Genomic DNA, 17,406 nt, shown 5'->3' on the forward strand with positions numbered 1-17,406 from the left:
GATTTACTGTATAAATATAAATATCTCCATGTCAAGGTACCACTGATTTAACTGCTAATGGAGTAAGAATATGGTCAAATAAACTGCTCTATTAACCCTGTTTATATTGGCAGGTGACGTCAGTACATTTATACTGTCAAAGGTGCTGAGAAATATAAAGAGGCCTCTCACTAACCTGACAGAAACAGCTGCAGTCTGCCAGATGTGCGTCACATACATGCTGTAATTTCAGCAAAATAAATAAATAAATAAATAAATTCTCAAAAGTACAAACATACATATATCAGGTGATGTTATCTAAAAAAAAAAAAAATCATTAAAAAATTAATTTTGGGAAAGTTTGTTCTATGTTTCTTCATCTGTGATGAATTCTGGGTAACTCGACAGGTGACCTCATAAGACGAGACTGTATCAGGTGAGGGTTCCCATGAGCCGGTCATGGGTGAAAAACAAAAACAAAAAAAAGCTCAGCAGCACTAGCTCCACCCTGCACATGTCTCCGTGCTGCACAAACATCCACCCACCACAGACCTTTTCCTCTCCGGTGAGTTGGTCACTGCTTCCTATCACCACAGTTTTACGTTTTCAGTATTAGCAAAACCTGGATTCTCTCTGAGCTTCCAGTAAGTCCCGTTTGTCAACCACACGTCGCGTCCGCAGGAATCTTTGGCTTTCCTGAAGAGAAACAAAAGAAGAAAGACGCTGAGAAAATGTTTTATGGTTTCTCCCAAATATTCACAGTATGTTTGTTGTTTTTGTGAGTGAGTGACTTAGTCAATATTACAGATTTGCAAATCTTTAACTATTTAGCATTAACAATAAAACCTGATCATTTTTGTCTTTATGATGTGGTGATTGATCATTATAGCAAGAAGGTTTGTGCTGTACATTTGTCAAAACTAAAAGCACTAAATAGATGACACAGTGTGTGTTTATAACCTTGGAAACAAACCATTCTACTGTATGTTTTCACCTTCTAAAGCTTAGAGGGTTATGAAAGAAATGAACTTACTTGAAAAAACGTGGAACATGCTCTTCACCCCGTTTGACGAACTCTTTCCTCCGCTCCCTCTGAATTTCCTCTATCTCGTCTTTCTTTCTGTCTGACTCCTCCACTTTGCCCTCCTCCAGCATTCTACAAAAAACGTCGAGGCAGAAGTTACCTGGATGAAAAGCGAAGTTAATATGTTACATTTTCAAACTGTAGTGACGTCTCTGTGCAGCCCACCTCTGGTCCGGGCGCAGGCGGCTGTCTGTAGAAGGCAGGAGAGTCTTCAGGTCCGGGGTGAGTTCATTCAGCTCCATGGCGAAGGTGGAGAAGCCATAGTACAGCAGGTAATCCTTTGGCTGTGGATCTGTGGGGTGACACAGGCATCTCGGGTGAGCGGCTACACAACGGTGACACTTGGATTTATGCTGATTAGTAGTTTTGGCAAAGGGAGCGCTTAATCGTTTCACTCTACTGCCATTTAAAGCTCCCACCATTAAGGCCTGATCCCTGAAAGCAGCCTAATTACATCAACACGTGACACAGAGGAGAGAGGAAGTCGGAGAGTCTCTGACTTCACAGGACAAACTCAACAGGAAAGACATTTCTAAACATAAGTCATAAGTCTTGTTTCTGTTGATCGTGCACTCACTTGGCTTCCAGACACATTTTGGAGTTGGCAGAGTGTCGCAGAAGATGCCTTCATGCCACAAACCTCCAAAGCGGTGAATGACGCTCCCACTCTGATCCAGCACTGTGCCCTGCACCTCGTTCTTGTTTGTATCTGATCCCCAGTACCGAGACTACAACACAAAAAAAACATCTGTCACAGTGAGGACACTGGCCAAAAAGCCTTGAACAATACAGAGTAGTGCAGACTTCATCTCACTGACCTTGACGAAGGTGATCCTGCAGGTGCAGACGTTGCTTTTGAGGTTTTGGATGGTGACCTCTCCATAATGCTCCAGGTAGCGCTGCTGACTGAAGACGTTATGGATGCAGGTCACTACTTTGTTCCACTCATAGTGGTCTCCATACCTGCACAAAACAAGATTAGCATTTTTAATTAAAACTGACAAAGCTAATCAACTATAGAATCAATTATGGTGCTTGAAGTTATTCATCACTGTCCCAGCTTCTAAAGTGTGAAGATTTTTCGGTTTATTCTCTTTTATAACAAACCGAACATCTTGTGATTGATGTTTTTCACCATTTCCTTTCAGCCCAGTTGTCAACCAACAAATCAATAATGAAATTCATCAAATTATGACGCCAAATAGCCTGATGGTTACGGCACAAAATGCGACCGCAACATCACCTCGAGTCTGCTGGGACATTTCTCTCTGCAACGCCAACTGGCAAAAAAGGCAAAAATCCCATAAAGAATCATTAAAACAAGAAAATAATAACAGGTTCCTGCCTTAATTATTCTAATAGAAACACATTTTTAGGTTTTTTTCTTCTGTGCAGAGCAAAATAAACATGAAAACCTCATTATGTTTACATCACATCATTACACATCACACGCAGAGGGCGGAATATAAACTGACAGCTGATGGTTTGTCTTGTCTGTGGTTGCTGAGGCTGCAGCATCATTTTATAAATGGTGATATTCATAGAGAGCACGTCACGTCTCATTGCTTCCAACAGATTTCTAATGGAAAGATCCTTCATCACATAAAATTTGATTTTTCAGTTAAACTTAATGACTTAATGTCACGCCTCATCAAACCCAGACACTGCTGTGAATCTGCAAACAGACTGTGCTGTGAAAATAAAGCAGGACTGTTTACCTTGGCAGAGTCACATTCACCATTCCTGTCGGCAGAATCTCCACCGACTTTCCCCAGAATTTATTCTTCCATCTCTGATCTGTTCAGGAATAAACAAATCTTGATGCTAATTTATAATCTAATCACACCCAGTGGCACATTATGATGACAACCACCAACCAACACACACAGACAGATCCTACTTTGATTAGAAAAGCCTCACCTTGCCAAAAGGAGAAGTTCTCTGACTCTGCATGGCAGGCGGAGATGGGTGGATGGTGGCAGACCTGGTGCAGAAAAAGAGAAATGTCAAAAAGTCACATCTTTCTATCAAGCTCTCAGTGTGCCTGACTTAAAACTCTAATAACACTGTTTGTTTTATAAACCATAAGGGCTTCTATGTCATGGCTTATGCTAAGTAAAACAGCCGGTTACCTGCTCACTGATGAGGCGGAAGCCACGGTCCTCTCGGATACACTCGTACGTCTCCCCCAGCACGGGGTTAAACGGCTTGTAGCGGTTTCTGAACGTCGCAGGGGAGTAACCAGAGATGGCAAAGGCGGCAATGTAAACCTGATAAAATACAAAATATTTCTTAATTTTTTAATTTAATGATGAGGTTATTTTTATTTTAGTGTTTGGTCCACTTTGTATCGGGTAAAAAAGGGATAATAACATGTCTGGGATTGATCTCACTACATCAGCACTGGTCCCTTTGGACCTTGTGCTCCACAGAAGTCCAGACCACAGATGGTTATAAAGGGGGTGTACTAAGACGTGACGTCACTCATTGGTTTGTGTCTGACGGGGCCAGCCTCACCATCCTCTGGAAGGGGTCCGGGGTGTTGTTGGCGGTGTCCAGCAGCTCGCTGTACTCCAGCTCCTCACACAGCCTCTGCAGCAGGTTAATGGGCTCATTGAGAGCAGCCGGCATGGACACTCGAGCCAAGTCCTTACCTGAGGACAAACTGCCGTGTGTCAAGAATAATTCCTGCCAATTGCAGAGTGATGTGACTTTATCAATACAAGTTTGGATCCTTGCCTATGTTGTTGTAGAGGATGGCCATGAGGCCCACGTGGCTGTTGTCTGGACAGTGAGCAGGCAGTTTAGTTCGGCGTCCGGTGTTTTTGGGAACAACACTGTTAGGAGCCCTGGAAATGCTGGCACGGTATTTACGGGTGGCTGATGCTGTAATGAAACAGGAATTCATATTAATCAGACTCATGCTAAATGAACCTCACGAGCAAAAATACAACATGGTACAACGCCAGAGAAGTGTCATTGAGAAAAAACTAAAACAGTGAGGGACCATCTCAATTCAGCCTTTTGCTAATTAGCACTAAACAACATCATTCACAAAATGAATGTTTGCACCATGTTTTGTTTTGTGCTTCCAATAATTGTGAAGATATTTCACTAAACACACATTAACCACATGGTGGCGCCACAGGAAAAGTCAGGGAATTACTAAATTCATTAAAGTCCATCACCTTTGGCACCAAAACTGCCTCTGTAACATTCACAGCAATTTATTTGGTTTGGACTAAAGTGTTAAACAGTCACTGGCTAAAAAAGCTGTAACAGCCTTAAAGCACAGATTAAACCTGCCCCTTTAAAGTCATCTATCTGCTGGTGGACGCACCATGTCCTTCCTCCGGCTCCGAGTTGCTGGTGCTTCCATCGCTAAGGCCCGATTCATCTGACTGCTCCGAGGAGGTACCACAAAGGATGTCATCACTGGCGTCAAAATACTCCGCAGATGAATCTGCAACCGAAGGAGCCCCGTGGGATGAACACCTCACGGCTGCAGGCTAACGGCAGACAAAGAAAAAAAAAAAAAAAAAAACAGACATCAAAAACCACAAAAGAAAGAGAATCTAGACGACAAGCTCAGCATGGAATGAATCCCACCTCAGCAAGTGCGTCAGACGGGTGGATGTTGTTAGTTTCCCAGAGTTCCTGCAGCTTCTGCCTCTCCTGGGACAGAGTCTCATGAACTGACTTCAGAGATGTGAGAACTGGAGCAGAGAAAAAAACAACCTGTCAGGTCTTGGTCCAACTGTTTCTGTTGATACACCTGTAGTTGAATATATTCAGGTGTGTGTCCCATTGGAGCCTGCCACAGACCACTGTTCACACATGACATCATTACCAGCCGCCTGTGGCCTCCAGAGGGAAATGTATGACCCATATCTGTGATTCTGACCTCGGAGTGACACGGTGCAGATGTCCTGCTGGATTTTCTTGCCCTCGGGTGACGTGAGCGTGGGAGGGCACAGCTGAGAGTAGACATAGTCGGGGATGGAGGGCGCTGACGCACCGAGGTGAGAGGAGCTGCTCAGGTGACTGGAGGACAGCTGTGAGGTGAAAGGTAAGTGGATTAAACTCAATCATTTTTATGAATCTCATGTTGTGAACACTGGCGACTCACCGATTTGGTAATCCCACGAATCGGCTTTGGATTAGAGGAAGACAAAATGTTTAAATGTTTGTACTAACGATATTAAATCAGTGTGAAATACTAGGAGTCCTATCTAAATACTGAGGGTGAGTTACAGACCATTCTTACCATACCCAGGGCCTCCACTCTGGACAGTGTGCGAGAGTGGCCCCGCATCTTCCCCGACTTCGGTTTCTTCGGCTTCTCAAGTGAAAGGTTCTGGATAGAAGAAGACACGTTTATTTTCCCATGATGCTCAGTGAGAAGCCTTCACATCCCGTTAATCCACAGTCTACCTGTACACTGATGATTCGCTGCAGGTCTCCGTTAGTGAACACCTGACCCACCTCCAGCGCCTGCAGCCTCTGGATTAAGCCGCTCAGCTCAGAAAGGTCCAAATGGCAACGGTTCAGTTCTGGAAGAAACCATGAGAGGCAGCAGGATGTTTTAGTCCAAGGCAAAGGTTGTCCAAACCAGGGTCCAATTTACTATGTGGACACTCACATACATTTATTATTATCAGTCTTTACTGTTTGTTGCATTCAAAACACTATAAAACAACGATTATGTCTAAAGAAATGTCTCATTCTTTTTAAATCTTGGAGTCAAAAACACCAAATCACACCTGACTTCAACTCAGTCTAAGACCAAATTCACAAAGATTGGATTGTGGGTAATATTTTCACTCGTTAGAAGAAAGCATGATATAAAAGAGGCAATATCTCCTGTTTTTCTGGGGCTTTAAATTGTTGTATCATCTTTAAGACACTTTAATATGCTCCAGACCTTTGCTCCGTGCAAAGGGAGTGTCTGAGAATGTGTTTTTCCAGGTGGTATAATGTGTGTGACAAATACCTTGGATCCAGGTGTCAGGGTCATGACTCTGCTGCAACCAGGCCGACACTTTGCTGTTCACAGCAGTGCTCGCTGAGGGCAGCAGTTCCGAAGCTGCAGCTGAATCCACCACTGCTGCAGAGTTCTGCAGACAGAAGAGCCCACAGGAGTTCACGTAAGAATCGTTTTAAAGACTGTTCTGTCTGGTTCCACCTTACTGTTTATTTGATACTCACCAAATGTCCATTTCTCTGAGCTTGTCCAGCTGCAGCACCTTGGGGCAGAGTCTGGAGGAAACCAGTGTGAGCCTGAGCGGCTTCGTTCTTCTTGAAGAGACGATGGGCTTGTAGTTTGGTTATCCAGATGTAGAACAGCTCATGGCTCTTTGCCTTGGTGGGAAAAGAAAAGTCATAAAATTCCTGTCTCTTAATGTGAGGAAAACTGATGCGTTCAATGTCTCCATTTACCTTCATATGATAGAGGATGTCTCCTGCGTCCAAGTCGATCCGATTTGATTTCTTATTTATTGACATCACAGCGTGACTAACGTCTAAGGAGCCCTGGACTCTTCCCCTGAAAACCTTTAAAGGAACAACTTGTGTTGAAATGGTTTAAATCCTATTAGGCCAAAAATCCAGTTTTGGAATCTAAGTTTCACTTACATCTTGTTGATTCTTGGAGTAGCGCAATATCCCTGCCTCCAAGACAAAGTATCGCTGAAAACCAGAGTTTAAGAAATTAATGACATTAAAGTCATTGACCAGACCCACAGTAAGAAAGATCGGATGCAGCTCTCACCTTGTGCCAACCTTTCAGGGGCCACTTCCTCCTCTTGAGGAGATATCCTTCACAGATTCCTGGGGCGGTCATGTCCTGAGGGCTGTCGCCTCCCGTGCGCATTTCGACATGAAGGTCGTCAATCACTTCCCAATCTTTGATGATCTGATTTGATGACGATGATGACTACATTGATTTTTCAGTGGGCTACAGTTACATACATTTTAATATAAATCTGTGTCTAATAATTTATAATATGAAACATATGAACTAGTTTTCTTCTTTATTTTTGGACTCTAAGTATGAAAGTGACCTACAAAGATTACACAACAGAAAATGAACTTCTTGAATCTGTGATTTATTTTGATCAGTGATCAATAATTTTGAGGCATCATAAGACAAAATCCTAAAATGAATTATTGTTTAAACTTCTCTTATGTAAACGATAAGATCTTTGGGCATTAATGACCAAACACAAAACACTTGGTTCACCTTGGGCTTTGGGAAATTACCCAGAGTTCTATGGGCAGAGACTCTGGATGTGTTTAAATTCATTTCTGGTTTCTTGGAAAGGCCATTTTCAGGCTGTAGCACAGACACGCTGTGAGGTGGTTACTGATACAGAGCTGAATGACGGCCCAGCAGCCTGTTACAGAACATCGACTGGCTGACCTGTGACTCACCTGTCTGGAGTGGCGAGACGACAGCGTGCTGCTGCTACGGGAGTGACACGGCTTGTTCCACGTTGGCGAAGTCTTCTCCAGACCGCTGGCCAGCGACGGGCTGCGGTTCAGCGAAGACCCGTGTGAATCCATTTCACAGCCCGGGCCTCTACTTCCCCCGCTGCTGTGATCGGTGGATTGTTAAGAGAGATCCAGATCCAAACAGACCCCTGAAACATCAAAGTCAGGAGGTTAACCAGTGAAAGAATTAGAGTGGACCAGATTCTGAAACTATTTTGTCAAATGTTTTATTGCCCAAATTTGAGGATTTAATGCACTTCATGTTGTTTTTCACACAGAAAACAATCTGCCCTCACCTTGGACCAGTGGAGATTATAGCAACTGTTTTCATTACTTTCTGGTATTTTATAGACAGAGCAAAAAATAACTGGCAGGTTGAAGCAAAGACACATTTTCATTCACTAAATCTACTGGTTATTTCTGAGGAGACATTCTCACCATTATTTCTTCTACCTCGTGATCACAGTGTGAACAAACTGTAGCAGACTAAGCAAAGCCTGTCACTGTGATTTGGTGCTTTAAGAGCAGTTTCATGATGACGTGAGAAATGAAGAGTGACGGCGTTACCCAGACTGAACAGAGCAGTAATCCAGTTACCTAAAAACAGTGAGAGCTGAGCTGCTGGTTTGAGTCCATGATGTCGTAAATGTTAATTGGACACAGTGTAGGGTTTCCTGGATCCTCCTCCAGAGCTCTCTGGACCCTAAAGCCACACTTGAGACAGAAAGAACTCCATTCATGCCACAGTCAGACACTGAAAACTTCATACACTGTGTTTCTTTAAAAGTCTCAATGTAAACACAGGAAAACTTCATTGTCATATTCACCCCTTCATTGTGTTAACATGAAGGAGAAACAAACACCTTATAACTCACTCCAACATAAGACAGCAGCCATGCTGTCACTGTGTAACCAATAACGTTCATGTTTTTGTTATCACTGCTGTTCCTGTTATTTCGTCCACTCGTGGATTCAAGGGAGGATGTTGCCTCAAGGCTGTTGCTAAAAAGGATTATTTAAAATGTGAATATCAAGCGAAATAACTGTTGTAATGATTATATAAAGAATTTTAAGGGAAATCAAACTAAAACAAAAATAGAACAATGTAAATTCATTGGAGTTTAAATTAAGCACAGGATTCAGGATGACTTGCACAGAGGATTACCAACCTCTGCTTAATTGGTTTTTCACAGGATGTTTTTAGCAACTTGTCAGTCGCAGCCACACGATCCCAAAGCACCGAGCACTGACACAACAGAAAAACCTGAGCACGGTCAGAGTTTTGATGGTAACAGTTTAAAAATGCAAACCTGCTTATTAGATCAGGACGAATCTACTTTTACATGATTTCAGCTTTTTTTTGTGCTCAACAGGCATAGAAATAAAAAATACGCAGGGAAGTGATAAAATAGAAGAGATGCAGGGCAGTGTGTTGATTTAAAGGTATTTTTACAGTGGGAAAGCAAAAACTATTCCTTTCTAAATAAAAGCCCTGTAGCAGAACGTGTTTGTGAGGTAGTGACCAGATTTTGTTTGCACAGAGAAAACAAGAAATTTGATGGTGTGTAGTTAATTTAGGAGTTTGCAAACCAAACTCTTTTCACTCGAGCAGGAATCTTTCAACCTTTCATCATCCATAACCAGGCTCTGCATTGGTGACGGCCATATGGGAACAACACAGGCTGTAGGTTCAGAGATGTCCCTGTGGTTCTGGGCACAAACAGCCCTGCTGCTGTTATATAAGAGCAGGATGACAGTAACTGACCTCAGTGATGGTGGAAACAGGATGAGGGGATTTGCAGGTTTCTGAGCTTGATTACTCAAGAAGGAACACAAAGCCTATTATTCTACACTTCTACCATGTCCACAAGACCTCAACTGTTTTCTATGCAAAAAAAAAAAATCTAGATTTTTACAGAGTAACTGTGAGGAAATGCAGAGCAATGGCAGCCCAAACATCTTGAACAAACCTTTAAAATGTAATAAAGCATTTAAAGTAATTCCCGTCATATCTGAGCCTGAACAGAAGAGAAATAATCCACTCGCTGATGGATAATTCAGCTCATTACATGAAAACCAAATGAAGAAGTCAGCCAAGGTGAAGAAGGAGGCATTTTGGCAACAGCCACCAAACTGCACGATGCCAGAGGAGGAGGAGGGTTAAGATGCAGAGATTATGTCAGTTCTAATCTCTTGTCTGTGGAAGAAAAACTGCTGCCAGTGAAACTTGGGTCAGATCAATAAACCACAACATATTTATGAATGAGTCAGACTCTACTTGCAGTGCAAACATTTTAAAAACCAAACATGTTCAGTTTCTACATAAAAGTTCACTGACCGGGTGTTTCACAGGTCAGAGAATCCTTTTCTCACAGTGTGACTGTCAGTACAGAAATATAAGATCTGTTCACATAATCAGGACAGAGCTACACTGACATGTTTTAGTGGTGAGGTTTCTGATTGTCTGAGTCGTTACTTTACAACTGAATTTAATCCAAACTTAAACGTTTTGGTTTCTTCTTTGAGAGAAAAGTCTTACCTGAAATTCACCCCCGCCTCTGATCATCTGCACTTTCTGTCCAACACTCGTCTCCTCCGGCGCATGAAAAGCTCTGGAAATTCCCCATTTCGACGAACAAAGCGTTTTCCTACCGCAAACAACACAATTAAGTCAAACTACATGTTAATTCCACAGTTAATCACTGGTTCTGCTCGGTGAGAGCCGCCGGCCGTGCCTCTACCTGTCCCTCTCCAAATCCAAAGAGAGCTGTGCGTCCGGGCAGTGCGCGCCGTGCGCAATGTGTCCTGGTCATTATTATCCGCATTAGCTGGAATTACAGTGTCTGTCAGGGATGTAATGGAGGATAAATCTAGCCACCCTCCACTCCCTCGACACACCGAGTTTCCTCCTGTTGAAGCTTAAAGCAACGAGCTTAAAGTGCTTCATCCTGCTATGAAGTGATGCAATAGGTTCGTTACATCAAGAGGAAAACAGGATTATACAAATTAATGACTTTCCTTAAAAAACTAATATTTGCTGATATGAGTCGAAGATTCACTGCAGGTTATGACTTTACCTATTACACCACGTGACTCCTCCTCTGCAGCTCCTGTCGTTTTGGGAAATATTTCGGGATTGAAAAAGCATCTTCATCCTTACAGCAGTTATTTGGATGTGATAATAGTGCCAATATGCACCTTTACTGTGGTTTCTAAATCAAGATGTGCCTGGAAACACTTGACAATCATTCCTCTGCAGGAACATGTGGTGTTTGCTCAGAAAAACAGGCCACAATAGAATAACTGACCCAGATTAACATGCTGTAATCTGCAGATTAACTATCAGGATCTGTGACCACTTGTGTTTATTTTGGCTGCAGTGGATTTCATGATGCCACTTACATCTATAGCTATTACCATAAACTGCATTACTACACCAACTGGGCCAATCAAAACTAGATTGTGCATTAAAAATGAGAACGTTTGAAGGCATGTATGAAAACTCTGATTCTTACATCTAAATAAATGTCTCAGAGAAATAGTGAGGTGACATAATTTATTTATATCTGACAATATCCTTAAATAAAGGAATCTCTTGGGTGATGCAGCATCTGTCCATCCAAGACTCCCACAAAAGCCACAGTGCTCATGAACGTGGATGCAGAAGATTTAGCCAGATTTAGCACCAAACAAACAGCTCCACTTAAAACTTTAAGACTGAGAAGGTGACAGAGTCAGATCTTAAGAATTTTCCTGGAAGTTGGGTACTAAATCAAATTAAAATCTGAAACATGCATCCAGCTCAGTCTTTCATTGTTGCAAGCAGCTGCAAAACCAGAAGGTAGACACAGTCCCAGAAGGTTCCTGTGGAGCTCTATGTGGCCTCTGTGCTGCCGTCTGGACTCTCCTGCCTGACGTACTGCTGGAGGAGGGCTGACAGGTGAGCTGGGTGGCGCTGCAGCAGGGCGGCTGTGTTGGAGGTGAGCATGGTCAGCCCGCTGACCAGTTCACCCTGGACAACAGACACTGACGGCAGTTTGGAGTAGTTCACCACACCCTGTATGCTCAGCAGCGTGTCGTCTATACAGGCTCCTGTTGAAAGTGAGCAGTGCAGTGATGAATGAGCTGCTGTTAAATATTTTAAACACAATATGTTGAAAAACACGTTTATCATCACATCACAGACACTTTTCTACTGTCATCCAGTTATAAGGAGCTGCATTTACTTTTTCTTTCACTGATCTAGGTCTGTTTTTGTCTTTCTCTAATTTAACAAGACCATAAATTATTGACCAACAGGAAAAACAACTTGTAACTGATTGTTTACATCTGAAGATGAATTTAAACTGCTGAGAAACTATAAATGGGGACGTATGCAGGACGATTTTCATTTCAGACAGTTGGAAAAACAGAAGGTTTGACTGATCATTGACTGATGATTCAAAATAATCATTAGTTGGAAATGCATTTTTAAAAAACAAACATACCCAGGAGTGTCATCTGTGGACTGGACTTCAGCACCATCAGCATCTCCTTCACCTTTGGCTCTTTACTAACAAACATGACTGTGGGACCGATGAACAGAGGAGCCATGTTGGAGTAAACACTAGCACTCAGGAACGACCGCATCACCTGGAAGAGCATGACTGAAGGTTAGAATAATGTTTGCGTTTGCTGCGTTTGTTCTCAGAGACAAGATGCTTTGCTTGACAGCCAGGAATTTATTTGTGGACACAGAGAATAGGTGGTTCTTTAAAATCTTACATTTTACTTGGTTTTAAAGTGAAAAATAAAATATGATAATAAAATTAAAACAATAACCTGGTTGGGATAGAACTTGACAGCGATGCCATGTTTAAAAAATCTATGCTTGAGAATCATCATGTCCTCAGAAGTGCTGGCGTTGTTCTGCGCCACAGCGATCATCTTATAATTCTGGAACAGGGTCTTCAAATCCCTCTTCATAACTGTCATCAACGCAGTATCCTGCTGGAAGATCACATAAGACCTAATCTGTGCACGTTTGGTCTCTGGCCTTTAGTTTTACTGTTTCTCCAGCACACAGTGATATTTTTGATCATTCTGTCTACCCATTGTGCACAATGGATGCATGGAATAAAATCCCTGCATCCAGATCCCAAACCTCAGTGGAAACCTCCCCTGAAGAGTGGAGCAGATTGGCCCTGATGGTTTTGGAATGAGATTTCAGAAACCACCTGTGGGGGGTGTTTTGATGTGCACACACCTCGACAATGAGGACGAACCTTACCTCCTGGACTGGTTTGGTTTGGGGTGGATAAGCGCCTGGAGGCGCGCCCCTTTCAGGAGGAATGTACTTTGTAACTGCCATTAGCTTCTGTTTGAGGAAGTGCATCGGTCTCCTGTGGCGGGTCACAGCCTTGGAGCCGTGGCGGACACTGTGCGTGAGGGGGATCCATCCTGAAACGCACCGAGTCTGTTAGAAACCTGCTGCTACGCTAACATCGGCTAACAAAAACACTGCCGATTAGCGGCTTAGCAAGAGCACAGTTAGCGGCTTTAGCTGGTCCTGCCGAGAGAAGACAAAGTACAAACTCGACCCAGACACAAAGCTACAGTTAAAAACGTCTCATTGACTCTACTTTACCCTGTTTCCGTAGCAGCTTCACGCACAAGGTCGCAGCCATCTCAGACGGGAACACGTGATTTAGAAAGTGACGACTGCGTACGTGCTGCTTTCACGGCCACGTCGTAAAAGGTTTTTTTACAGCATTTGCATGTGAAAATGTTTATTGTGTTACCATCCATATTTGTATGTGTATACTGTAAGAGCTGAATTGTTCTGTTCCAACTTCTTCGTTATATGTTTACTGCTTTTTATTTTGTAACATTAAGACATTTCTCCTGGTAACAGAAGGGACGTGAACGCAGCATTATATTACGCATCGATGTGTAGTTTTAATCATCAACGTCATCGCTTTTGTTTTGTTTTGTGTTTAAGTCATACCAGCTGTACGAACGTCTTCCTGTATTTCTTAGTGTGAAAATACTATTCCTATAGTCGTGTAATACTTCACAGTTTAGTGTTATACTTCACAGTTTAGTCCCGTTACAAAACTCCGCGCGTTTTGTTTAATGTTTTACGTAAGGGATTTTGCGTGGCTACGTCAGCGTCAAGTAGAGAAACATGAGGCGCACACTCTGTAAGAGTGTACTGAAAACCATCGGTGTATTGGGTAGACACGTCCCTTCGCATGTGTGTGTGTCTGTGGGTCAACAGCGCGTCTGTGCACGGCGTCTCTGCAGGAAATCAGCGAGTGACGGTAGAAGCATGGACCTGAGTGACATGAGGAAGAAATACAAAGGAGACGAGGAGGTGAGGGTCATGCAAAAAGTCTTGCGTCAGGATTCATTATTTAATCCAGTGTCGTCTCTGTGTAACTGCAAGGTTATGATGATGTAAGTCCAGTTGTGTTGAAATGCTGCACCGTGTACTTTCGTTTCACTTGTGGTTGTAGTCAGCGATGCAGCTGCAGAAGACAGGTGTTTTCATGCTGCCCAGATGTTTCAGAACTTGATTTTGACTTCTGACCTGCACAGACTATAACAGAAAACAAAAAAGACCAGATGTAAGCAGGCTAATGTGAAGGCTGCCCCCACAGCAACTACATTTCAGAGGAGGAAATTAGCACTGTCCAGTTTAATCCCCTAAGGGGCCAAATATTTGTTGTGGCTCCTACTGGCCCCACTATACACAGAGAAAACAACCAGGACTCCAGCACTGAAGTGATGATTAATACTCAAAAGTGAGTATTTGCTCAACGTTGGACTCCACATGTTTGTGCTTTTGACAGCTGATCAAACAAACCAAGATATAATGTGTTATCTTGGGCCTCAGAGAACATGTATGGGCATTTTTCATTCCTTTACAACAGTTTATTCACTGAACAATCAAACACTAAAGAAACGGGTGATAACAAAGATAACTGCAGTTCTCCTGTGATGGAATCCCTGGTGTCCCTGGCTGCTGTTTTGTGCAGGTTAATTACTTGACACATAATAAACTAAAGAGGTTTGCTAAAATAAATACAAATAAAATGTGGTCTGTTCAAATATAATGGATTATTTTGTCCACAGTGCTTTGAGGAGGGTCAACTTGCATCTCTAGACCCCATCAAGCAATTTGGAAACTGGTTTGATGAAGCAACAAAGTGCCCTGAGATCGGAGAGGCCAACGCTATGTGCCTCGCCACTGCCACCAAGTAGGTGACACCTCCACTTAAGATGAATGTGCTGATTTGTTTCCTGTTTTTCACCGTCTAATGCCTCTTGTGTCTCTGTTTGTACAGGGATGGACGTCCTTCTGCTCGTATGGTCCTCCTGAAAGGTTACAGCAATGAAGGTTTCCGTTTCTTCACAAACTATGAGAGCCGAAAGGGTTCTGAACTGGTACCTAGTGTCTCTTCGTCATCTTAGTGTTCTTGCACCATTTGAAGTGATCTTAAAGATTCAGTCTTTGTCTTAATTCCTGGGGCATCATTTCTTAGTGCTGACACTGACACTGTGAAGAAGCTGACTAGCTCCTGTTGTTGGGTTTGCTATTTTAACATATTGGTGCTTGTCGTTTGTCTGCAGGAGAGTAATCCATATGCATGTCTAGTCTTCTACTGGGAACCCCTGAACAGACAGGTACAGCAAGTTTCATGTTCCTGCTTTATTCCACTAATAAGACAGAAAGGGTATTTCTGTCTTATTACACACTGAATGTTGGTTGATGTTGACTCTGACTGCAGATTCGTATTGAGGGCACTGTGGAGAGGATCCCCTACCACAGCTCCTGTGAATACTTCCACTCTCGACCAAAGAGCAGCCAGATTGGTGCCGTCGTGAGCCGACAGAGCACGCTCGTTCCCAACAGAGATGTAAGAACCAAAGCTGTGTTGTGTTGTGTAGCTAATACACAAATGATGAAGGCTCAGTTTTCACTGTGTCCTTACTTTTAGTATCTAAGGCAGAAAAATGCTGAAGTGGAGGAGAAGTACAAGGACTCAGAGGTGCCTATGCCTGACTACTGGTAAGCATTACTGTTTGTTTTCCTCTGTTTACTCTTTATGCTCAGCTAAGCTAACTAGCTGTTAGCCCCAGCTGCACATTTACTTTACTAACATGAGAATGGTGCGTGTCCTCTGACAATCCCCCTTTGACAGATATCACATCCTGCAAAGTCTCTTTGTAGCTGACAGTCTTTTGATTCTTGATTCATCAATGTTTTATTTTAGGATGCACACACAACATGTTTAAGATCTCACCTCAGGTGTTCTGTGATGCTCAGGTCAGGGGATTGTAGTTTGTTAGTTTTAAGATCTGCTTTGGATCATTGTCCTGTCTGTACAGTGTTTTCTGTGCCACTGGCTGCCATACATACTTTATTACTCAGGAATACAAGGAGTTTGGCTTTCTCTGATGTTCCTGTACCATTCTGTGGTAACAGGGGAGGCTACATGGTGCAGCCTTACCTGATCGAGTTCTGGCAGGGTCAGACCAACAGACTTCACGACCGCATCGTCTTCACCAAAGCGAAGGACGGAGCGTGTGACCTGGGAGAGTTTCAGCACGGTGCAGAGGGAGGCTGGGTGTACCAGAGACTGTCTCCATGAGAAGGGCCTCAGCAGGCTGCCATGTGCAGGAAGGGACAGAAATTAGATATAAAATATGAACTTAACACTGAATAAAAGAAAAATCACCATCTGCTCTTGAAACAACAGCTCATCTGTACAGTAGGAACTGATGGAAACCCTGATACTGTGTATGATTTATCAACAAGACACAAGTCCCTGTATTGTCTTCATGACTAAATGTCCAAATATAAACACTGGCCATATGCATCTGGACATGAAAAGACACCATGGTGTGCAGGAAGTCCACTGACTGACACTGGAGAGTAAACTCCACCTGGTTTTGTTTATGAATGATTGACATTAAAGGTGGAGACTGCAGTGTTGTTGACCTTTAGGACGAGGAAACTGTCTTATTATTCTGAAACACAAACTTTAACAGAATTTATTTAGCGTGTGTGTTGAGTCTTACCTGGGAATGTTTTGGGATGAAAGAGCAGGTGATACAGCTGGATTCATGAGTGAGGACAAAATGCATGTTTGACCAGCAGATGTCAGCAGTATAATACCTGCAGTGTGACCAGCAGGCTGTGAACAGATATGAGAAACACTGCCATGTAGTTTTAACCATCAGTGACTGCTTATTATCACCATGTTAACAAAACCTGAAGGCAGAGCTCAGGTGAAGGAACAAACGTGGCTTCATGACCTGAGGGAATGATGATGAATAAGATGCATGTTCAAGTAATTTGTTCCACTGTCTGCAGATTCCTGTGAACACAGAGTGCTGCTTTATGACCAACACATCACATTTATTAAAAACAAAAGTTTTCTGCTTTTTCAGATTTTCAGAAAAGATTATACAAGCTTTTTTATTTAATTTGCCATATTTGTGGAATTTCAGACACAGTTTCAAAATCAAGTCTCTTATTTGGTTTGGTCATGGAAAAAAAAAAAAAACAAATATATCTCTTGAATTATACTGCACTGATCATGAAAGACATAAAAAACAAAGGGTAATTCCCAAATGCTACCATCACAATAATAAAAATATAAACTTAAATTAACTACTTTTCAATCATGAGGATGATGTTAGACAGTTCCTTCAGTCTTCCTTCAGGTCAGTGACACAGTGTGTGATTGTTCATGAGCTACACCAGACTAAAACTCTTTACTATCATCTCCAATCAATTATATAAATGAGGATGATCATAGAGGTTAATGAACAGCATTGAAACTGTTTGCACACAAACTGAA

The 17,406-nt window shown here is 42.6% G+C and overlaps 3 protein-coding genes across 4 annotated transcripts; 1 reads left to right on the forward strand and 2 right to left on the reverse strand.

Moving 5' to 3' along the window:
• Nucleotides 1–503: 503 nt before the first annotated feature.
• On the reverse strand, nucleotides 504–7,661 carry osbpl7 (oxysterol binding protein-like 7). The gene is made up of 22 exons (XM_026315524.1): nucleotides 7,496–7,661; nucleotides 6,834–6,977; nucleotides 6,698–6,751; nucleotides 6,503–6,616; nucleotides 6,272–6,424; nucleotides 6,057–6,180; nucleotides 5,498–5,616; nucleotides 5,331–5,420; nucleotides 5,193–5,216; nucleotides 4,968–5,118; nucleotides 4,673–4,779; nucleotides 4,404–4,572; nucleotides 3,803–3,949; nucleotides 3,581–3,717; nucleotides 3,196–3,333; nucleotides 2,984–3,047; nucleotides 2,782–2,860; nucleotides 1,882–2,026; nucleotides 1,641–1,791; nucleotides 1,229–1,355; nucleotides 1,013–1,135; nucleotides 504–675 (listed from the first exon to the last, which is right to left on the reverse strand). The coding sequence occupies exons 1-22, from the start codon at nucleotides 7,625–7,627 to the stop codon at nucleotides 567–569; spliced, it is 2,601 nt and encodes an 866-aa protein (XP_026171309.1). The 5' UTR covers nucleotides 7,628–7,661; the 3' UTR covers nucleotides 504–566.
• A 3,429-nt stretch (nucleotides 7,662–11,090) lies between these two features.
• On the reverse strand, nucleotides 11,091–13,240 carry mrpl10 (mitochondrial ribosomal protein L10). Of its 2 annotated transcripts, none has more exons than XM_026315648.2 (5): nucleotides 13,182–13,240; nucleotides 12,825–12,994; nucleotides 12,377–12,541; nucleotides 12,043–12,187; nucleotides 11,091–11,647 (listed from the first exon to the last, which is right to left on the reverse strand). In XM_026315648.2, the coding sequence occupies exons 1-5, from the start codon at nucleotides 13,219–13,221 to the stop codon at nucleotides 11,430–11,432; spliced, it is 738 nt and encodes a 245-aa protein (XP_026171433.1). In that variant the 5' UTR covers nucleotides 13,222–13,240; the 3' UTR covers nucleotides 11,091–11,429. The 2 variants fall into 2 exon arrangements, with proteins under 2 accessions (XP_026171433.1, XP_026171432.1); XM_026315647.2 differs by having other exon boundaries at nucleotides 11,093–11,647; nucleotides 12,377–12,544.
• Nucleotides 13,241–13,498: 258 nt separating this feature from the next.
• On the forward strand, nucleotides 13,499–16,546 carry pnpo (pyridoxamine 5'-phosphate oxidase). Its single transcript, XM_026315814.2, has 7 exons — nucleotides 13,499–13,910; nucleotides 14,672–14,796; nucleotides 14,884–14,983; nucleotides 15,170–15,223; nucleotides 15,328–15,456; nucleotides 15,538–15,608; nucleotides 16,026–16,546. The coding sequence occupies exons 1-7, from the start codon at nucleotides 13,722–13,724 to the stop codon at nucleotides 16,189–16,191; spliced, it is 834 nt and encodes a 277-aa protein (XP_026171599.1). The 5' UTR covers nucleotides 13,499–13,721; the 3' UTR covers nucleotides 16,192–16,546.
• The last annotated feature ends 860 nt before the right edge of the window (nucleotides 16,547–17,406 follow it).

The sequence above is a fragment of the Mastacembelus armatus genome, chromosome 19 (assembly GCF_900324485.2).
Source record: "Mastacembelus armatus chromosome 19, fMasArm1.2, whole genome shotgun sequence".
In the NCBI taxonomy this organism is placed as follows: Eukaryota; Metazoa; Chordata; class Actinopteri; order Synbranchiformes; family Mastacembelidae; genus Mastacembelus; species Mastacembelus armatus.

Excerpts from the sequence above, each read along its gene's own strand:
- mrpl10 (XM_026315647.2), bottom strand. The coding sequence starts at position 13,221 with ATGGCTGCGACCTTGTGCGTGAAGCTGCTACGGAAACAGG. Across the intron at positions 12,995-13,181 it reads GAAGCTGCTACGGAAACAGG|GATGGATCCCCCTCACGCAC; the intron begins GTAAAGTAGAGT and ends GGTGCGTTTCAG. Across the intron at positions 12,545-12,824 it reads AAACCAAACCAGTCCAGGAG|CAGGATACTGCGTTGATGAC; the intron begins GTAAGGTTCGTC and ends GTGATCTTCCAG.
- pnpo (XM_026315814.2), top strand. The coding sequence starts at position 13,722 with ATGAGGCGCACACTCTGTAAGAGTGTACTGAAAACCATCGGTGTATTG. Across the intron at positions 14,797-14,883 it reads TGCCTCGCCACTGCCACCAA|GGATGGACGTCCTTCTGCTC; the intron begins GTAGGTGACACC and ends CTGTTTGTACAG. Across the intron at positions 15,224-15,327 it reads GGGAACCCCTGAACAGACAG|ATTCGTATTGAGGGCACTGT; the intron begins GTACAGCAAGTT and ends CTCTGACTGCAG.
- osbpl7 (XM_026315524.1), bottom strand. The coding sequence starts at position 7,627 with ATGGATTCACACGGGTCTTCGCTGAACCGCAGCCCGTCGCTGGCCAGC. Across the intron at positions 5,617-6,056 it reads CCCTGACACCTGGATCCAAG|AACTGAACCGTTGCCATTTG; the intron begins GTATTTGTCACA and ends GGTTTCTTCCAG. Across the intron at positions 5,119-5,192 it reads TTCGTGGGATTACCAAATCG|CTGTCCTCCAGTCACCTGAG; the intron begins GTGAGTCGCCAG and ends TTCACCTCACAG.